Source organism: Physella acuta, unplaced genomic scaffold, assembly GCF_028476545.2.
Source record: "Physella acuta isolate Inbredline_101_S28 unplaced genomic scaffold, ASM2847654v3 ptg002034l, whole genome shotgun sequence".
In the NCBI taxonomy this organism is placed as follows: domain Eukaryota; kingdom Metazoa; phylum Mollusca; class Gastropoda; family Physidae; genus Physella; species Physella acuta.
The window spans coordinates 624-21,215 of NW_026733538.1; the positions used below are offsets into that span (position 1 = coordinate 624).

At 32.7% G+C, this 20,592-nt stretch overlaps 3 protein-coding genes and 1 long non-coding RNA gene across 4 annotated transcripts; 3 read left to right on the plus strand and 1 right to left on the minus strand.

Moving 5' to 3' along the window:
* Nucleotides 1-331: 331 nt before the first annotated feature.
* On the plus strand, nucleotides 332-1,373 carry LOC131931798 (uncharacterized; the record flags this gene model as incomplete). Its single annotated transcript, XM_059288650.1, is given in 1 exon segment — nucleotides 332-1,373. A coding segment is annotated over 1 exon segment (1,042 nt), but the record flags the coding sequence as incomplete, so codon positions are not given.
* A 4,223-nt stretch (nucleotides 1,374-5,596) lies between these two features.
* Nucleotides 5,597-7,451, minus strand: LOC131931797 (uncharacterized). Its single transcript, XR_009384352.1, has 3 exons — nucleotides 7,380-7,451; nucleotides 6,303-6,416; nucleotides 5,597-5,886 (listed from the first exon to the last, which is right to left on the minus strand). It is a non-coding gene; the product is annotated as an uncharacterized LOC131931797 (long non-coding RNA).
* Nucleotides 7,452-7,674: 223 nt separating this feature from the next.
* LOC131931795 (uncharacterized) lies at nucleotides 7,675-10,370 on the plus strand. Its single transcript, XM_059288649.1, has 2 exons — nucleotides 7,675-7,748; nucleotides 9,213-10,370. The coding sequence occupies exons 1-2, from the start codon at nucleotides 7,729-7,731 to the stop codon at nucleotides 10,243-10,245; spliced, it is 1,053 nt and encodes a 350-aa protein (XP_059144632.1). The 5' UTR covers nucleotides 7,675-7,728; the 3' UTR covers nucleotides 10,246-10,370.
* A 9,140-nt stretch (nucleotides 10,371-19,510) lies between these two features.
* LOC131931799 (craniofacial development protein 2-like) lies at nucleotides 19,511-20,308 on the plus strand. The gene has a single exon (XM_059288651.1). It carries the CDS (start codon nucleotides 19,511-19,513, stop codon nucleotides 20,306-20,308), a length of 798 nt encoding a protein of 265 aa, XP_059144634.1.
* Nucleotides 20,309-20,592: the final 284 nt, after the last annotated feature.

The following is a 20,592-nucleotide window of genomic DNA, read 5'->3' on the forward strand; positions in this document are numbered from 1 at the left end:
AATAATACCTTTTTTTTTAAATAGACTAGTCATCAATTAATTACATACCACCTCAAACAGTTATTATATTATTTTATTAGTACTTGTGGAGTGATCCATACCTTTTTATTAATAACTTTTTAGGGGCCTAATAAGGCAATGTTTCAGGTTTCTGAATTAGTGATTTTTGTGGGGGGGGGGGGGGGGGGGGGGAACTACAATGTTAGATTTTTTGGGTGGTGGTTTTGTGACATTATTGGTGGTTGGTGAGTATAATTAGACTAAAAAAGCAGGTTGTCTTTTATAGATAATATTCATTATTATTAAATTTTGTCAATCTTTTTTTTCTCAGAATGTCGGATCTTGCAAGTACTTCTTCTGGTTCAGCAGAAGTAACCAACATGGAAACTGAATGTTCAGGTGAGCCTGTACATACTCCTAATGATTTGAAAAACTTGGTCAATACGTACAATAATATTCACCAGGCTGTTGAAATTAAACTTGGGCATGTAATTTATCTTTGGATGAAAAATACAAAAAAAATTGTTACAACTGTAAAAATACTTGAAGAAATTTTTAAAGAAAGACAACCTGAGAGTTTCAGCCATAACACTAAACAACTCTACAATTGTGTGCAACGTCCATGTGACTCGTTTAAAAAATTTACAGTAACAAGGCACTGGTCTCAAATTGTTCAATTTCTGGAAACACCATTTAAATTGCCACAAATTAGACCTAAACCGGTGGGGGTCCAAGAAGAAGTTCAAGTGATGCAGCCAGAGCAGGAAGTTGTAGTTGAAGAAGGAACTAAGAAATTAAAAACTGACTGTTCAAAGTGTGCGCTAAAAAGAAAATCTGCAACTATTTTGGTCCAGACAAACAAAAAGTTAAAAATGCAAGTCAAGGAATTAAAAATGGAACTTGCAGCCAACAAAGTTTATAAAATTAAACACTTGAATCAAAAAATAAAAAGACTAACAGCACAACTAGAGCGACAGAAACAAATCATTGCCCAATTTAAAACAGCACATATAAAACCTACAGCCCAAGTGGCCCCACCCGAATCGTCCCCCACCCAAAGTTCCCCTTCAAACACCTCGCCATCCAAGTCCTCTTCTTCAAAAGTTTGTACACCAACTGTTATCAGTATTGATAGACAAAGGAAATTGAAAATCAAAAGCTTAAACCAGGCTAAAAGAAGAAACATTGAGACCATAAATTCTTTGAAAGAGAAATTAGAAGAAAAAGAATGGCATTATTTCACAGTTATAAAGCAAAGAATGAAACAAACCAACGAGATGTACGATTATTTATTGTTAGAACTTGATGAGTGTCAGGCAGATATTAGAAACAACATGAAAGAAAATAACATTGAAGAAAGGAATGTCATATAGTACTTTTGTATGCTGTTTGAAAAACACAAACCTTCTGGTTCATGTATATTTATTTTTAATTTTGTCTTCATTAACTTCAATGACATGTTATTTTATTGTCTTGTATGTGTAAAAATGGGCATATAACATTGGCATTTTTAAGGAATTTACTTGTAACTTTTGGTCTGTGTTGTGATGTACAGAAATGCTGGTTCATATATATATATATATATATATACATATATATATATATATATACATATATATATTATATACATTTATATATATATACATATATATATATATACATATATATATATATACATATATATATATATATATATATATATATATATATATATATATGATTTAACAATTTCATAAACATGAACCTTTGTTACGATGTCATTTTCTTTTGTTTGTGTAAATATGTACATACATAGGCCAATTTCATAATTGTAACATTTTACTTGTTTGTTATGGTGCCTGTATTGTGTTGTGTAACTACACCATTGCCTGGTCCCCCAGTCTATGCTAGAAAAGGAGTAGGGGCAATCATAACTGTTTATATCTAATCTGATATAGTGACTGTTGTGTCACTGTACCTAATAAAAATTTTCAGTTAAATTAATGAGCTTTAGAACATAGCTTGATTACAGATTTTTAGTTTCTAAAGAAAAGGAAAAATTCATTGAATATGCCACAGACTCCCATTGTAAACTGTCTAGATAATAAGTGTGCACAGTCTAATTAATTAAAATACATAAATAGCGATGATTTTTTAATTGTTACTAAAAGACAAATTTGTGTACTACCATTATCTGCCACCTCTATTTATTAATTTTTTTTTTTTTAAATTTTTAAAAATTATTTATCAATCTTGGTTACTTTTAGCTATCAACATTCATTTCTAAGATGTATAACTATGCATGTAGAGTTGTATTGAAAAATGTTAAAAATAATCCAGATATCCACTCATGAAATCAGATCATAGTACTACTAGTAGTAGTAGTTTTTTCTTCAGTAGCTGTACCACTCTAAAACTTTGCATTGAAGTTTTTTAAAAATTTATAATGACTTTCCACATATAGTTAATGTATGCTAAATTGACTTAGTTTACCATTGTGCTAAATCTAGCTATTATTGATAGTTTATTTTATTTTTTTAAATATCATGGAAATGCCCTACTTAATCTTGAATTCTTGAGATTCTAGTCACAATTAAACCATACAAATTACAACTGAGATATCTAAAAATAATTTTTTAAACATTTTTAAATTTTTTTCCTAGGGAGAAAATCATTCATGTTTCTAAATCAATTGTTGAAGGCTTGAATCCACAGGGTAATTATTAGATGTAGTTTTCGAGACTACAGTATAATAAAATTGTTAAAATTTATTTTATAATTAGTAATGCAATTTAAATTCTATTGAGATTACCTTCACAAACATAAAATGCTATTTCTAATCCTATTACATGTAGACCTAAATGACTAACTCTAGTACAAAAAGCCTCGGAAAGAAATTTTCTTGTGTAAAATCTGAAATTCTAAAAAAAAACCACCAATCTGATAAACATTAGGATCTGTAATGGGGAGTTTTTTTCTAATTAAAGTTAAACATAATTAAATAAAAAATTTTCCAACCTAAAGCCAACTGTGGACACTTCCAAATGTAAGTCTGTTAGGTTGTTAATAGAAATCTGTTTAGGGAGTGAGTCTGGGGCTTAGTTTAGAAACATAGTGGGTAGATAAGCCTGTGGGCTTAACTGTGTACAGCTATTTTTTTTTAAATCATCTTAGTAGCTGTAATGTTACTTATTGTTACTTGATACACATTTTTTTTCCTTATGCTTATGTTTCACAACAACATCATTGCTTTTTTTTTTTTGTTTATTACATAATAACTGTTTTCTCAATAATACATGCTCTTGAAAAATTGCTATTTTCATTTTTGTTTTTTTATGTGTAGAATGGATGGATAAGATCACTTGGCTTTGGTGGTTAAACATGAATTAAATAAGGAAATAAAAGTCAAATGATGGGACTCAGCTTTTATCAAGCTAACAACTATTGATGAGGAATTTAAATCAGATCTAACAACACTTTCAAATTTTTGTGAATATATAGCCAGATGTTTCAACTTTTGTTGATAGAAGACCTGATTTATCAACACTGTCAAGTCTCATTTAAAAATTCAGGCTAAAAAAAGCATAGAAGTGATGTGTTAAAACATTTTTTAAAAGGTAAATTATCTAAGCATAAAAACTGTCATACTGGGGAGAAATGTTATGAATGTGATATTTGTTATAAAATCATTTTCTTAAAAGTATTATTCATCTATCCACAAAATTAGACATTCTTCTAAATTGCTATTTGAATGCGGTGTTTTTCTTGAATCATTTTCTCAGAAGTATGAATTATCTAATCATAAATTACATCATAGGCTTTCTGAGGAAAAACAACATGAGAGTGGATTTGTGACATGTCATAAAATGTTTAATTTGAATTTATCAAAACATAAAAATTCATACCCAGGATAAAAAATATGAATCTGATATATGCCATCAAAAGTTTGCTATGAGGAATAGATTATCTAGATTATCAGATTATTAATAATAGGGAAAAATACATGAATGTGATTTAGTCATGAGTTTTCACGAAATTCATATTTATCCCTTCATCTAAAATGTCACCCTGAAAAGCCATATGAATGTGACATTTATCAGAAAAAAAATTCTAAAAAGCTATATTTATTTCTTCATAAAAGATATCATTTTTTATGAAAAGCCATTTGAATGTGATGTTTGACTTAGAGGTGCTCTGTGAAGAACCTTTTAACAAAACATATGGGAATTCATAAGAATGTGAAGCATGTCAATCATAAAATGTTTTCTTAAAAGCAGCATTTATCTTCTCATAAAGAAACTCATTCTACAGAACTATTAAACTAATGTGATGTTTGTAATAATAAAAAAAAATAATTTACCCAATATGAATAAGTCCTACTTATTTATGCATGAAAAATACTCATCCTGTAGAAAAGTCCTCAAGACATCAAAAATTTCATAAAAGAATATGTGGGAATTTATAGAATTACCAAACTATGAGGCCCATATTTAATTATAAAAAATAAGGGCTATACATTTTTTAATCGTTCTGGTGTGAATTTTCTTTAAATGAGAGCTGACAATCTATGTCCTTGTTTTAAACTTTTAAGGCCCAAATTAAATTCACTTTTCATTTTAAAAAAAAAATCTGTATTAAATTGGGTATTATAAGAGTACATAAACCTATAAATGTGCTGACTTAATGAGTTTTGTAGGCAGTTCGCTGTACAGCTCAAAATTAATTTTGGTTTTCATAAACCCATGATATGCGCTATACCACTTTTTACCACTCTCCCTAATATATTCCATTTTGTTCAACCAAGCAAATATAAAGACAGATTTGAAGTAAGCCCATTAGGTTCAATTGTTATAATGATATGATAGTCTATTTATTCATAGTATTTTTATGAATTTTTTCAGGAAACATCATCTATAATGTTGTATACCTCTTTAGTTATTCTAATGATGACAATGTTATAGCTACCATAATCTAATCAGACAACTAACCTAGGATTAGGATGTTTTTTGTTAGATATTCTATGGTTGTTTTAACAGTATTTTATCTTTTCCCCTGCTGATGAAACATCGGGCAGATGAATTAGAGTTTGTTTTAGTGACCTTGACATACATGGAGATAGTGTAGTCATCACAATACCCATCTTGACGTGTATCTATAATGCGAATCAGGCATCCTTCAGAGCTGGGTGGACTCAGGGATGTTCTACAGACTTGAGCCTTGGATCCGAACTCGGGACTTTCAGGTTGGCAATTTACTGCTCTGCCGTGTGGTCCCAACAGTATGTGATGATCTGATACAACAGTTCACGATTGCTAACACGTCTCAAGTTTAAATCCTCAGAGTCCAACCCAGCTCTGATAAGTACTTGACTTGCATTAGGGAATGTAAAGATTAGCTGGCCACAGTGCTGACCTCATCATTCCTTCAATAGTAGAGGTCACATAAACAGATGAACTCTGCTTCATCTTCCTCCTTGACAGCCAGGTGTAAATATATATTTTTATAACAATTTATATTTAGGTTCACTGATCTGATTATAATTATATGCATAGGGTTTGTAATATTTTATTCTTTATTTTGCCATATTTGTGAAGAAAGAATTAAACATAAAAAACTGTATAAAGTCATTCACGTAATTTAATTAGAAAAAATAATGTTCATACATACTAATTTCGATCAATACATAGTAAATTGAATAAAACTTCATAAATTAAGACATTAAACAAGACCACAGCTATCATACCATCTGTTTAAATGGGACAATATATAGGAGACATATAGTTCATTTCAATTACAAGTTCAATTCTAAAAGAAAATATTTGATTACATGATAGCCCATTACAATAAATAAATTTAAAAACAACTCAATATCCTGCAGCTTTCTCTCCTATTTAGCAAATGTGTACCCTGAATGAAGAATTAAAAGTCTTCATAGAAATCAGGGGACATTATTATTGTGTAGATATATTAGAATTTATTGTTTGTAACATTGATTTTTCAATGAATTAAATTTAAAATAAAAAAATTACATCAGTATTTGTTTTTCATACTGACATGTTACATTTAATCTTCTTTTCTTCTTGTGCTAGAGGGGATGTTCTACAACACAATTAAGTATTGTGTTTCAACATGTTAAGCGCCATATTATACTGCCTAGTAACTCCGATTTCAGTTTGCTTTTCTTTAAAGATCTGCTTTGTTCATCAAAGGAATTACTACAAGGCGGAAATTGTTTGATGTTGTTGTTTTCACTTTTATATGCGTTGCTGTTCCCGGGGTTCAAACTCGAAACTTTTCAATTTGGACACCTTAGTTTTATCGACCTTTATTTCCTCTTGTCTTTTATAGGTTGTGAATGTACTCAGACAGAGCATGCCATATTTGAGCACAAAGATTATTCCATTCTGATGTGTAGGAATTTACTGTACCTATCAGTGCTGATTAATTAATTAGATTTTATTATTAGATCTCTTTCACCTTACAATTGAAAAAAGTAATTCATACAAAAATATAAAAATATAGAAAAACCAGTATCCGCCCCCAACCCCCCCCCCCCCCTTATACACAACACCCACACCCTCCTTCGGACAGTTTTAAATGCCGTTTCCCGGAGATAAATATCTAAAAGAAAAACCGGGTAGCCTTTTACAGAGGCGTAGCAACCCTTCCCGGCGCTCGGGGACAAACTTTTCGATTTGCACCTCCCCCCACCCCTCAAGATTACGATTTGTACATCCCCCTCAAACTTTCGATTTGCACCCCCCCCCCCCCCCCTCAAAGATTTCGATTGGCACCACCACCATCCCCCTCAAACTTTTGATCTGCAAACCCCCCCTCAAAGTTTCAATCTGCACCCCCCTCAACCTTTCAACTTATTTTTCCAACCCATTTTGGCGCCCCCTAAGGATGGCGCCCGGGGACATATGCACAGGTAGTAAATAGAAAAATAATGACACCCCTCCCCCCACGAGAGTTGGTTGTTTTAAATTTTCTTATATCTTAATATTTTAATTTCATTCATGACAGACGACATAGGTTAAGATTTAGTTCAATAAACATTATTATCGTTGCTAAACGGTGTATGGATTAAAAACGGATTGGGACGCTGTGCCCGAATAGTAGATCGCTTTGGCTGCTTTCTCGAATGTCCCTAGTTCGTAACTTGGTTTCGACTGTCACACGTCCCTAAGTCCACCCAGCTCTGATGGGTACGAACTTAGGCCTACCTTAAGGAAAGTAAAGGCGGCTGGGCATATGAACTCTACTTCATCTAGTCAATGGATAGCTAGGTATGGATATGAATTTTACTTTACTTTAAAGTGGATAATATTAAAAGTGGATAGTAGGCCCTATTTAAATTTATTTGCAATTAAATACGCAATATTGTACGAGCAACTTACACTAGCTGCTAGCATTGATATTTCCCTATGTCTATGTCATCACATCATGACAAATTGGATTGTCATCTGATCGTCTTCTTGATAATTTTCACCTATGACAGATGGATAACAAAGGAATCAAATTAAATAAAACGTTTTAAAAACGTTTAAAATAATATTTTCATTCTTTTATTAAAAAAAAAAAACTTAGAAAATAATATAATTACGAAACATCTAGATTCTAGGCTCTGTTTATAATTAATAATTATATTAAAATTTATAAAAATGCGACATTTCCTTTTAGCCGGATGTAGTAAATTATGAAATATTTCTCAGACCTGTTTATATTTTCAAAAAGCTAGCTAGATCTATGAATATCCCAGTAGATTCGTAAGTAGACAGTCAATATACTTCAATATAGGCCTAAGGACCAATTGTTTTAGTTACGTATTACAGGTCTATTATAGTTTAGAGTCGCTAAGTTTTGCTTGGGGAGGTTTTTCGAGTCGGGAAGTCTCGTTCTCGCGGTTTTGAAGCACCCGTGTTTTGGGCGGATATATAAAATATCGAATCTTTTCTTTCTCATGAAGTACATAATAATAACAGTTAAAAATAAGGATTGTATCGTAATCGGAAAGATTTGTACTCGAAACTGCCCATGTACTTACAGGGCGAATAATTAACATTTTAATAACGAAGTGACTACTCGGAAGAAGATTTTTCTCCCCAACGTCTCCACTTAGTCGGCAAAAGATAGCTCTGAGCATGCGCAGTGACCTATGGCTAGGGTTAGAATGAGGGTTAGGGATAGGATTAGGGTTGGTGTTAGGGCTCTGCAGTACCCATGCGCAGTACCATCGAAAATATCGCCGAAGGCAAGTCGTAGTATCTCTCCATTGCGCATGCGTATCGCATGCGTATCTTATTCCGGCTAGCATCGGCCTTTTAATAATGCTAGCTTGACCTAATTTCTTCCTTTGTCTTTCACGAGGCTGTCGAGAGAAAGTCACGCTTATTTAGCTTGTGTTTCAAGTCGAATTAACTAAAGCAGGTGCGTTATTCAATAACTTTTTTATTAGATCCAATTTTTATAACATCTTTACTATCAAATAAAAATAGAATTGTTTAATGAAATTAGGGTGAAAACAAATACATTTGAGGGTGTAAGTGGCCAACCCTTTTTTTTTAAAGACGCTATTTTTTATGAATTTATAATAATCTAATTGCCGATTCCGGAAAAGGTAAAGGGGTGGGGTGGGCTCTGACGAATTGTTAGCATAAAAAAACACTTCACTTGAGAAAAAACTTCTTTCGCGCTTACAGCTTACAATATGAAATAAAGTGTTGATAATTTAGCCCCGGAGAGGCGGATAGGTTTTATTTACTCATTTAAAAACTGTATTGTTATGATAAGATAATAGATATCAATAGAGTTTTGTTTAATGTTAGTAATCGCGTGTGGTGACTCGTGTGTTCTGTACTTTGGTTGGGTAGCAGATGCCGATGGCCGCTTACAATTACATCAATAATACCTTTTTTTTTAAACAGACTAGTCATCAATTAATTACATACCACCTCAAACAGTTATTATATTATTTTATTAGTACTTGTGGAGTGATCCATACCTTTTTATTAATAACTTTTTAGGGGCCTAATAAGGCAATGTTTCAGGTTTCTGAATTAGTGATTTTTGTGGGGGGGGGGGGGGGGGGGGGGGACTACAATGTTAGATTTTTTGGGTGGTGGTTTTGTGACATTATTGGTGGTTGGTGAGTATAATTAGGCTAAAATAGCAGGTTGTCTTTTATAGATAATATTCATTATTAAATTTTGTCAATCTTTTTTTTTTCTCAGAATGTCGGATCTTGCAAGTACTTCCTCTGGTTCAGCAGAAGTAACCAACATGGAAACTGAATGTTCAGGTGAGCCTGTACATACTCGTAATGATTTGAAAAACTTGGTCAATACGTACAATAATATTCACCAGGCTGTTGAAATTAAACTTGGGCATGTCATTTATCTTTGGATGAAAAATACAAAAAAAATTGTTACAACTGTAAAAATACTTGAAGAAATTTTTAAAGAAAGACAACCTGAGAGTTTCAGCCATATCACTAAACAACTTTATGTTTATGTGAAACGTCCATGTGACTCGTTTAAAAAATTTAAAGTAACAAGGCACTGGTCTCAAAATGTTGAATTTCTGGAAAGACCATTTAATTTGCCACAAACTAGACCTAAACCGGTGGTGGTCCAAGAAGAAGTTCAAGTGATGCAGCCAGAGCAAGAAGTTGTAGTTGAAGAAGGAACTAAGAAATTAAAAACTGATTGTTCAAAGTGTGCTCTAAAAAGAAAATCTACAACTATTTTGGTCAAGACAAATAAAATGTTAAAAATGCAAGTCAAGGAATTTAAAATGGAACTAGAAACCAACAAAGTTTATAAAATTAAACACTTGAATCAAAAAATAAAAAGACTAACAGCACAACTAGAGCGACAGAAAAAAATCATTGCCCAATTTAAAACAGCACATATAAAGCCTACAGCCCAAGTGACTGAATCGTCCCCCACCCAAAGTTCCCCTTCAAACACCTCACCCTCCAAGTCCTCTTCTTCAAAAGTTTGTACACCAGCTGTTGTCAGTATAGATAGACAAAGGAAATTGAAAATCAAAAGCTTGAACCAGGCTAAAAGAAGAAACATTGAGACCATAAATTTTTTGAAAGAGAAATTGGAAGAAAAGAATGGCATTATTTCACAGTTAAAGCAAAGAATGAAACAAACCAACGAGATGTACGATTATTTATTGTTAGAACTTGATGAGTGTCAGGCAGATATGAGAAACAATATGAAAGAAAATAACATTGAAGAAAGGAATGTCATATAGTACTTTTGTATGCTGTTTGAAAAACACAAACCTTCTGGTTCATGTATATTTATTTTTAATTTTGTCTTCTTTAACTTCAATGGCATGTTATTTTATTATCTTGTATGTGTACATATGGGCATATAACATTGTATTTTTAAGGAATTTACATGTAACTTTTGTTCTGTGTTGTGTTGTACAGAAATGCTGGTTCATATATATATATATATATATATATATATATATATATATATATATATATATATATATATATATATATATATATATATATATATATGTGTGTGTGTGATTTAACTTTTTCAATTTCATAAACATCAACATTAATTACAATGTCATTTTCTTTTGTTTGTGTAAATATGTACATACATTGGCCCATTTCATAATTGTAACATTTTACTTGTTTGTTATGGTGCCTGTATTGTGTTGTGTAACTCCACCATTGCCTAGTACCAAGTCAATGCTGGAAAAGGAGTAGGGGAAATCACAACTGTTTATATCTAATTTGATATAGTGACTGTTGTGTCACTGTACCTAATAAATTATTAAGTTAATTTAATGAGCTTTAGAACATAGCTTGATTACAGATTTTTAGTTTCTAAAGAAAAGGAAAACTTCATTGAATATGCCACAGACTCCCATTGTTAACTGTATAGGTAATAAGTGTGCAGTATAATTAATTAAAATACATAAATAGCAATGATTTTTATAATTATTACTAAAAGGCCAATTTTTGTGCTACCATTATCTGCCACCTCTATTTATTAATTATTTTTTTAAAAATCGTTTATCAATCTTGGTTACTTTTAGCAATCTACATTCATTTCTAAGATGTATAAATATGCATGTAAAGTTGTATTGAAAAATGTTAAAAATAATCCAGATATCCACTCATGAAATCAGATGATAGGACTACTAGTAAAAGTAGTTTTTTCTTCAGTAGCTGTACCACTCTAACCCATTGCATTGAAGTTTTAAAAAATGTATTATGACTTTGCACACATAGTTGATGTATGCTAAATTGACTTGGTTTACCATTGTGCTAAATCTAGCTATTATTGATACTTATTTTATTTTTTTAAAATATCATGGAAACGCTTCTTAATCTTGAATCCCTGAGATTCTAGTCACAATTAAGCCATACAAATTACAACAGAAATATAAAAATATTTTTTTTTTTAATTTTAATTTTTTTCCTAGGGAGAAAATCATTTATGTAAATTCTTGTTTCTAAATCAATTATTGAAAGCTTGAATCAACAGGGTAATTTTTAGATGTATATTTCTAGACTACAGTATAATAAAATTGTTAAAATTAATTTTATAATTAGTAATGCAATTTAAATTCTATTGAGATTACCTTCACAAACATTTAATGTTATTTCTAATCCTATTACATGTAGACCTAAATGACTAACTCTTGTATAAAAAGCCTGGGAAATAAATTTTCTTGTGTAAAATCTGAAATTCTAAAAAAAAACCCCACCAATCTGATAAAAAATTAGGATCTGTAATGGGAGTTATTTTCTAATTAAAGTTAAACATAATTAAATAAAGATTTTTCCAACCTTAAGTCAACTGTGGACACTTCCAAATGTAAGTCTGTTTTTTATGTGTAGAATGGATGGATAAGATCACTTGGCTTTGGTGGTTAAACATGAATTAAATAAGGATATAAAATGATATGACTCAGATTTTATCAAGCCAAATATATCAAGCTAACAACTATTGATGAGGAATTTAAATCAGATCTAACAGCACTTTCAAATTTTGTGAATATATAACCAGATGTTTCAACTTTTGTTGGTAGAAGACCTGATTTATCAACACTGTCAAGTCTCATTTAAAAATTCAGGAGAAAAAAAAAAGCATAGAAGAGATGTGTTAAAACATTTTATTTTTTAAAAGGTAAATTATCTAAGCAGGGGAGAAATGTTATGAATGTGATATTTGTTATAAAATCGTTTTCTTAAAAGTATTATTCATCTATCCACAAAATTAGACATTCTTCTAAATTGCTATTTGAATGTGGTGTTTGTCTTGAATCATTTATCTAATCATTATCTAATCATACATTATATCATAGGCCTTCTGAGGAAAAACAACAAAAGTGTGGAATTGTGACATGTCATAAAATGTTTAATTTTAAGTCCAATTTATCAAAACATAAAAATTCATACCCAGGATAAAAAATATGAATCTGATATATGCCATAAAAAGTTTGCTATGAAGAATAGATTATCTAGATTATCAAATTATTCATAATAGGGAAAAATACATGAATGTGATTTTAGTCATGAGTTTTTACGAAAGTCATATTTATCTCTTCATCTAAAATGTCACCCTGAAAAGCTGTATGAATGTAACATTAATCAGAAAAAATTCTAAAAAGTCATATTTATTTTTTCATAAAAGATATCATTTTGCTGAAAAGCCATTTGAATGTAGTTAAAGAAGGTACTAAGAAATTAAAAAAAAACTGCTGAAAAGCCATTTCAATGTTATGTTTGTCACAGAAGGTTTCTATGAAGAACCTTTTAACAAAACATATAGGGATTCATAAGAATGTGATGTATGTCTTAAAATACTTAAGTTTTCTCAAAAGCAGCATTTATCTTCTCATAATGAAACTCATTCTACAGATCTATTAAACTAATGTGATGTTTATAAAAAAAAATGTGTCAAAATGAATAAGTCCTACTTATTAAGGCATAAAAAATTACCCTGTAGAAAAGTCATCAAGACATCAAAAAGTTCATAAAAGAATATGTGGGAATTTATAGTATTACAAAACTATGAGGCCCATACTTAATTAAAGAAAATAAGGGCTATATATTTTTTACTCGCTCTGGTGTGAATTTTCTTTAAATGAGAGCTGACAATCTATGTCCTTGTCTTAAACTTTTTAGGCCCCAAATTAAATTCACTTTTCATTTTTTTTAATCTGTATTCAATTTGGTATTATAAAAGTACATAAACCTATAAATGTAGGCAGTTCGCTGTACAGCTCAAAACTAATTTTGGTTTTCATAAACCCATGATATGGGCTATACCACTTTTTACCACTCTCCCTTATATATTCCATTTTGTTCGACCAAGCAAATATAATGACAGATTTCAAGAAAGCCCATTAGGTTGCAATTGTTATAATGATATGATAGTCTATTTATTCGTAGTATTTTTATGAATTTTTTTCAGGAAACATCATCTATAATGTTGTATAAGGTTGTATACCTCTTTAGTTATTCTAATGATGACAATGTTATAGCTACCATAATCTAATCAGACAACTAACCTAGGATTAGGATGTTTTTTGTTAGATATTCTATGGTTATTTTAACAGTATTTTATCATCTTTTCCCCTGCATGCTGATGAAACATCGGGCAGACGAATTAGAGTTTGTTTTTAGTGACCTTGACATACATGGAGATAGTGTAGTCATCACAATACCCATCTTGCCGTGTATCTATAATGCAAATCAGGCACCCTTCAGAGCTGGGTGGACTCAGGGATGTTCTACAGACTTGAGCCTTGGATACGAACTCGGGACTTTCAGGTTGGCAATTTACTGCTCTGCCGTGTGGTCTCAACAGTAGGTGATGATCTGATAAAACAGTTTACGATTGCTAACAAACACGTGTCAAGTTTGGATCCTGAGAGTCCAACCCAGCTCTGATAAGTACTTGATTTGGCGTTAGGGAATGTAAAGATAGCTGGCCACATTGCTGAATTCATCCTCCCTTCAATAGTAGAGGTCACATAAACAGATGAACTCTGCTTCATCTTCCTCCTTGTCCATCAGGTGTAAATATATAATTTTATAACAATTTATATTTAGGTCCACTGATCTGATCATAATGGGTGTATAGGTTTTATAATATTTTATTCTTTACCATCCAGAGAATTTTTTTTAAAGAAACACTATACCTTATCGGATTCAACCACAAAATGCATGCACTAAAGTCTGGGTTTCTATCTTTCTTGTTAATACTTCACAAACATGATTTAGATACAGACAGAAATTTGTCCTGTCATATAAATATGGTTCCATGACAAATGATCTCAGGACAAATTATCTCCGACAAAATATCTCAGACAAAATATCTCACGGACAAATGATCTCAGGACAAATTATCTCAAGTACAATTGATCTCACGAACAAAAGATACAAGGACAAAATATATCAGGACAAATGATACCAGGGACAAATGATCTCAGACAAAATATCTCACAGCAAAATGTTGATAGTGTGAAGGGTGATTTGTCCTGAGATCATTTGTCCTGTGATGCATATAATATATATATATATATATATATATATATATATATATATATATAAAATGTATATATATATATATATATATATATATATATATATATATATATATATATATATATATACATACATATATACATACATATATACATATATATATAATTATATATATATATACATATATATATAATTATATATATATATATATATATATATAATTATATATATATATATATATATATATATATATATATATATATATATATATATATATATATATAATTATATATATATATATATATATATATATATATATATATATATATATATATATATATATATATATATATATATATATATATAAAATAAAATGCTTACACACAGATATTTAATATTGTTTTTTATTTTAATTTAATTTTTTTATAAATTTATTTATTTGCTTATTTGTTTGTTTGTTTGTTTATTTATTTATACATACATAATTATATTGTAGACCATTCGCAACATTAGTTTAAAAACACAAATCTTTTATTTACAATATTTGTTTAAGAATAAACTTTAAGTCATCTAAAGTAAATGTAAATGTATCTACAGTTTACAAAGTGGTTAAATGTCCACCAGAAACGTTTGTACAGTACGGTGTTTAGCCAACTTTGGCGGTAACCATCTTTAACGGAGGACGTGTGTTACAGTCTGTTGAATTGAGTGGGCGTGGTAGTAAAATTGATGCTTGCTTTGTGGAGGCGATGTGTGGGTGGTGTATGACGAGGCTTTGTGTTGACGGTTGAGGAAGATGTGTGCGGAGATAGTCCGATCGTGGACTACGTTAGAGCCGATCAACACATATACTACTTATCAGAATTTCTTCTAAGCATTTTTATAGAAAATAATTTTCTTTTACAATTGTCCGAACATTCCCCCCCCCCACCCCGAGAGTGTTAAGTGCCCCCCCCCCCCCTATCGGAAAAAATGGCTGGAAGAAACACTGTTACTTGTTGAGGTCCCCGAAGACCGGACATCTCAACACAGAGGTCTTTAAGTTGGTGGACCAAGTTAGCGCATCTGTTTTAAGTTAACACAACCTTGCTGACCTGGATCGAAATGTGAAAACGACTTTTTCCGCTTCGTGATTTACATTTTAATATTTCTAAATCTGTCGTAAATCCCTCTTTCAAGTCATCGATTTTGAAAATAAAATACTATTATTATGTCATTAAGTTCCTTCCACGAGATAAAGGTTCCGAATGTATTGCTAGGCTGCTCTTTTCTTTATATTCTGTTGAGATTTGTGTGGGGGGACAAATCCACCCTTTAGATGGCCCAGACAACACATATATCCTCCTACTGGCCAATGAATTGGCCCAAATTGTTTTGATATTCTTTTGTAATGGCCGATATAAGGGTAACCCTAACTCTAGTTATAAACTGGCCGTTGTTCATCTTGTTATTAATTGTAAAATTTGAGGGGATTTTCTCAAACAAAACAACGTATTACGTGTCAACATTAAATAAGCCGTATGGTCCATCGACTTGTTTTTTACTCTGCATTTCTTTTTGGGCCACCCAACCAGTGGCCTCTGTTGAAAGAGGAGAAAACTTAGGGTAACTAAACAGTGGCCTCTGTCAAAAAAGAAGAAGAGTTTGGCCAACTAAACAGTGGTATCGTTGGAAATAAAAAAAATAAAATGGCCACCCAATTAGTGGCCTCTGTTGAAAAAAGGGAGAAAAATTGGCCAACCCGCCAGTGGCCTCTGTTTAAAAGGAGAAAACTTTGGCCAGCTAATCAGTGTCCTCTGTTGAAAAGGAGAAAACTTTGGCCAAATAAATAATGGCCTCTGTGGAAAGAGCAACTACGCAGGGAAACTTATAAAGTGGTCTCTGTACTGCTATAGTATAAGGGTTCAGTTCGGCCAACTTATCAATGGCCTATGTGTTTTAGTTTGCATCAACAGCTAAGTGTCCTATATGCTGTTAGGGTAAGCCGCATACTCACTGCACGCCAATATTTCCCCAACTATAAACACCGTTTCAACATACTACGCCCACACATAACTTCAGCAATCCACGCACTCAATCTGTCCATTCCTCATTTTGGTAAATCTTGTGCATCGCTCGCTTCGCATTGTGAAACATCTACACAAAACATTCTAGACAGCGACGATTAACGACTCGGTACCCGTTATACCGGCAATTCTGGTGACTTTTAGCTCACTTCTCTTTACAAATAGGCTACCCTTTGTTTTTATACAGATATTTTTTTCCGGGGAGCGGCATTTAAAGGAGAAAGTGGGGGGGGGGGGGGGGTGCAGGGGAAGGGAGAAAAGCGGATACTGGTTTTCCAATATTTTTTAATGTTTTTTTTTTTCAATTTCGTTCGGAGGTTCAAGGGGAAGAAACGGCAGGGATGCATAAAGAAAATGAGTATATTTACGGAAAGTGAGAGATAAAATGAATTGTAATTCAGCTTTAAAAAAAATTCATAATCGGAAACATAGGAAAAGACACATTTTATTGATCAAGAGCATTGGATTAAAACATTGTTAAGATTATGAAAAAGAAGGGATTTTCTTTTATGTACTATCTATGTTTATACTTGTTTAAAATAACATAGACTGCCAATACCTACTAGAAAAATTCAAATCAAATAACATACAGTATTAGTCAACACAAGACCATATTAAATGCACTCAAACAAGATACTTAAAATTAAGAGACTAAAAAGATTTTGTCAAAAACCCATCTGTTCAATTGTAGTTATGCTGTTTTTGTCTTTTAAAAACACCTTTTTCGGCTGAGGATGGGTCTGACCACTATCCCTTTCATATGCCGAAAGACTGGTGAACTCTACTTCACCTGCCCCGTGTCCCGCCTAGTGCGTATAGTCAACTATATAATTCGTATAAAAAACAAATTGAAAAAAAAAATTAAGGTTCACTTTGTGTGTCTCGATCCCGTAACACCCGCATGGTATTATTTACACTACTAGGCATGCTGCCCAGCTTCGCTTAGGCTTTCGAAAACATTGAGAATTTGAATGCTTAATTAATTCGCCCGAGGGTCGGTCTACGACCTCAAGAGTTATGAAGAGGTTCCTCCGTGGACATTTTTTTTCGATTTATAGCTCATATAAGGCACCGGTCAGTCGAGGTCAGTTTTGACCCCATCGTCGTAGACTTTTCGGCCAACCGGCACCGGCCCCCGTGTTCTGTCGCCCCAAGGCAAGATCCTGCCAAATTTGAAGCGCCTGCTGCGCCGGGAAGTGCCCTATCGGACACCCGACAACTTTGCTTTATATATTATAGAGATTAGCAAATTGCATAGATAAACAAAGATTTCAATAAAGTAATTAAGGCCTTAAATACTTTAGTATAGAAATGTATTGTTTGAATAGATTCTAGATCTAGGTAGGGTCTACATCTGTGTAACTTTGTAAGTCTAGTTTTTCCGTAGATCTAGATAATATGCCTATGCTTTCAAATTAATTTTTTTATCCCAAATTAGCCAGTTCCAAACAAAGATTTTGTATAAAATAATTATGTCTTGAAATAGTTTATTCCTAATATAGAAATTTATTTTTGGAATAGATTCTAGAGAAATTAGAGTCTAAATCTAGGTCTTAGCTTCTACGTCTCGATCTAGTTATTGCGTAGATTTGTAGATTTAGATCTAGTTCTAGTCTAGATCTAGAATCTCTAGATCTAGAATCCAAATAAATAAAATAAATTTTATGAGTTTAGGCCGGAAAAATTGTATTGTGTACATTTCATAGTGTGCGTATATCTAAATCAAATTTGAATGAAATAGTTCATTTCTTTTTATTCTAAACACGGCATATGACGTCATTAGTTAATGTATAAACATTAGTGACGTCACAGTTTTATGCGTTCTTTTTCACATCTATAAATGCTTTTCCGGTTGCATAAATAATACTGTTTCTCTACATTCGAATACGCCTTTATTTTTTATTTTTCTTCTTTAAACAAAATTGTGGTTATACATTTAAAACATCTAACTAACATATTATTTTCAAAAAAAGTCCGTATAAAGGTATCCATATATCGCTGCCGATTCTAACGTGATGTCCGGCGAAAATATTTAGCGGACAGAGAGAGAGAGAGAGAAGAGCGCACATGACCTATTATAGATTTAGATCATCTCAGCTATGTAGACACTATGGGACTCATGGGGAATTAAAGAGTTATTTTAAAAACTTAACTTACGCGAATAGGCCCAATTCTTTCAAATTAAATTTTATCCCAAATTAGCCTATTCCATAGCTAAACAAACAAAGATTTCTATAAAATAATTAAGGCCTGAAATAGTTTAGTATAAAAATTTAATATTGGAACAGATACTAGATCTAGATTTTATCTATGTGCACTGTCTAGATCTAAGTCTAAATTTTCCGTAGATCTAGAATCTAGATCTACAATATCTAGATCTAGAATCTAAATAGATAAAGTAAGTGTTATGAATTTAGACCAAGGAAAGTATATTGTATACATTTCATAGCGTACGTTTAATTGATAAGTGGATATAAATAAAATTGGAATGAAATAGTTCATTTCTTGATATTCCAAACTTCGAAGATGACGCCATTAGTTTTGTGTTGTTTCCTTTGACTTAGATTAAACTTCATGTGACGTCATTGTTTCTTGCGTTTTTGTCACGACAATAAAGCTTTAGAAATCGGTCCACCATATTATTTTCAACAAAAGTCCGTATCTTTGAGTTCTCCATATATCGCTGAACAGAATGACGACGTTGCCAAAAATATTGCGGATAGAGAGAAGTGTCATCTGGTGTTAGGGCCTTGTCGTGGCTTGACAGCTTGCGTACCCTGACGACCCCCAGAGCTATACCAGCGGGAGTGTTAACTTCTGGCAGGTTCAACCAAAGTGGGAAGGTCTGCGCGGGTAGGGGTCAGACGAAAGCTAGCACGCTGGTCCTCCAGGTTGGGGGTTTAAAAATGGATCTCCCGAAGGAGAATTCATGAAACCGGGTGAACGGCAATATTTACTGGAAACTACCAGGTCGACCACCATTATTTCCACCAGGTCCACCATCAATATTGGAGCTTGGAATGTCCGCACAATGTACAAAGCTGGAAAAGCAACCCAAGCAGCAGCAGAATTGAGACGCTATAAAATAGCTATCCTGGGTGTCAGCGAATCAAGGTGGACTGGCTCAGGACAAAAAAGGCTGATAACAGGAGAGTTACTGCTGTACTCAGGTCATGAGAATGAAAATGCACCACATACTCAAGGAGTTGCACTCATGCTATCAAACCAAGCACCAAGGGCTCTCATTGGATGGGAGGCACACTGCCCGCGGATCATAACAGCTACCTTTAAAACTAAAATAAGACGAATAAACATGGACATAATACAGGCCTACGCCCCAACAAATGACAGCAAAGAGGACAAAGATGAATTCTACAACAGGCTAATGACCTTTATCCAGAACCGCCCAAGAAGAAACATCCTTATACTCATGGGCGACTTCAATGCCAAGATTGGAAGCGACAACGGAGGATATGAAGAATGTATGGGACAGCAGGGTTTATGTGAGATGAACGAAAACGGAGAAGGATTAGCTGACTTGTGTGCCACAAATAATTTAGTCATTGGAGGTCTCTTTCATTACAAAAGGATACATAAAGCTACTTGGGTATCACCTGACATATCTATAGAAAACCAGATAAAAAAGTTCAGGAGATCACTTCATGATGTACGCGTCAAGAGAGGATCTGATGTTGCTTCAGACCATCACATACTGGACAATACCTGATGCGGGAGGACAATACCTGATACGGAAGGACAATACCTGATGCGGGACGACAATACCTGATGCGGGAGGACAATACCTGATGCGGAAGGACAGATGAAGAGATGGGTAGAACAATTTGAAGAACTACTGAATAGACCAACACCAGAGTGCACGCAAGACATACCACCAGCTGAAAGTGACCTCCCTATAGACTGCAACCCACCTTCAAAAGAAGATATACATAAAGCTATACAGCAGCTGAAAAATTGGAAGGCTCCAGGAATAGATGGTATACTTGCAGAAGC

Bases quoted from the DNA above. Each gene is read 5' to 3' on its own strand.
- LOC131931795 (XM_059288649.1), top strand. From the start codon at position 7,729: ATGAATATCCCAGTAGATTC. The intron at 7,749-9,212 runs GTAAGTAGACAG...TTTTTTTCTCAG, and splicing joins ATGAATATCCCAGTAGATTC to AATGTCGGATCTTGCAAGTA.
- LOC131931799 (XM_059288651.1), top strand. From the start codon at position 19,511: ATGAAACCGGGTGAACGGCAATATTTACTGGAAACTACCAGGTCGACC.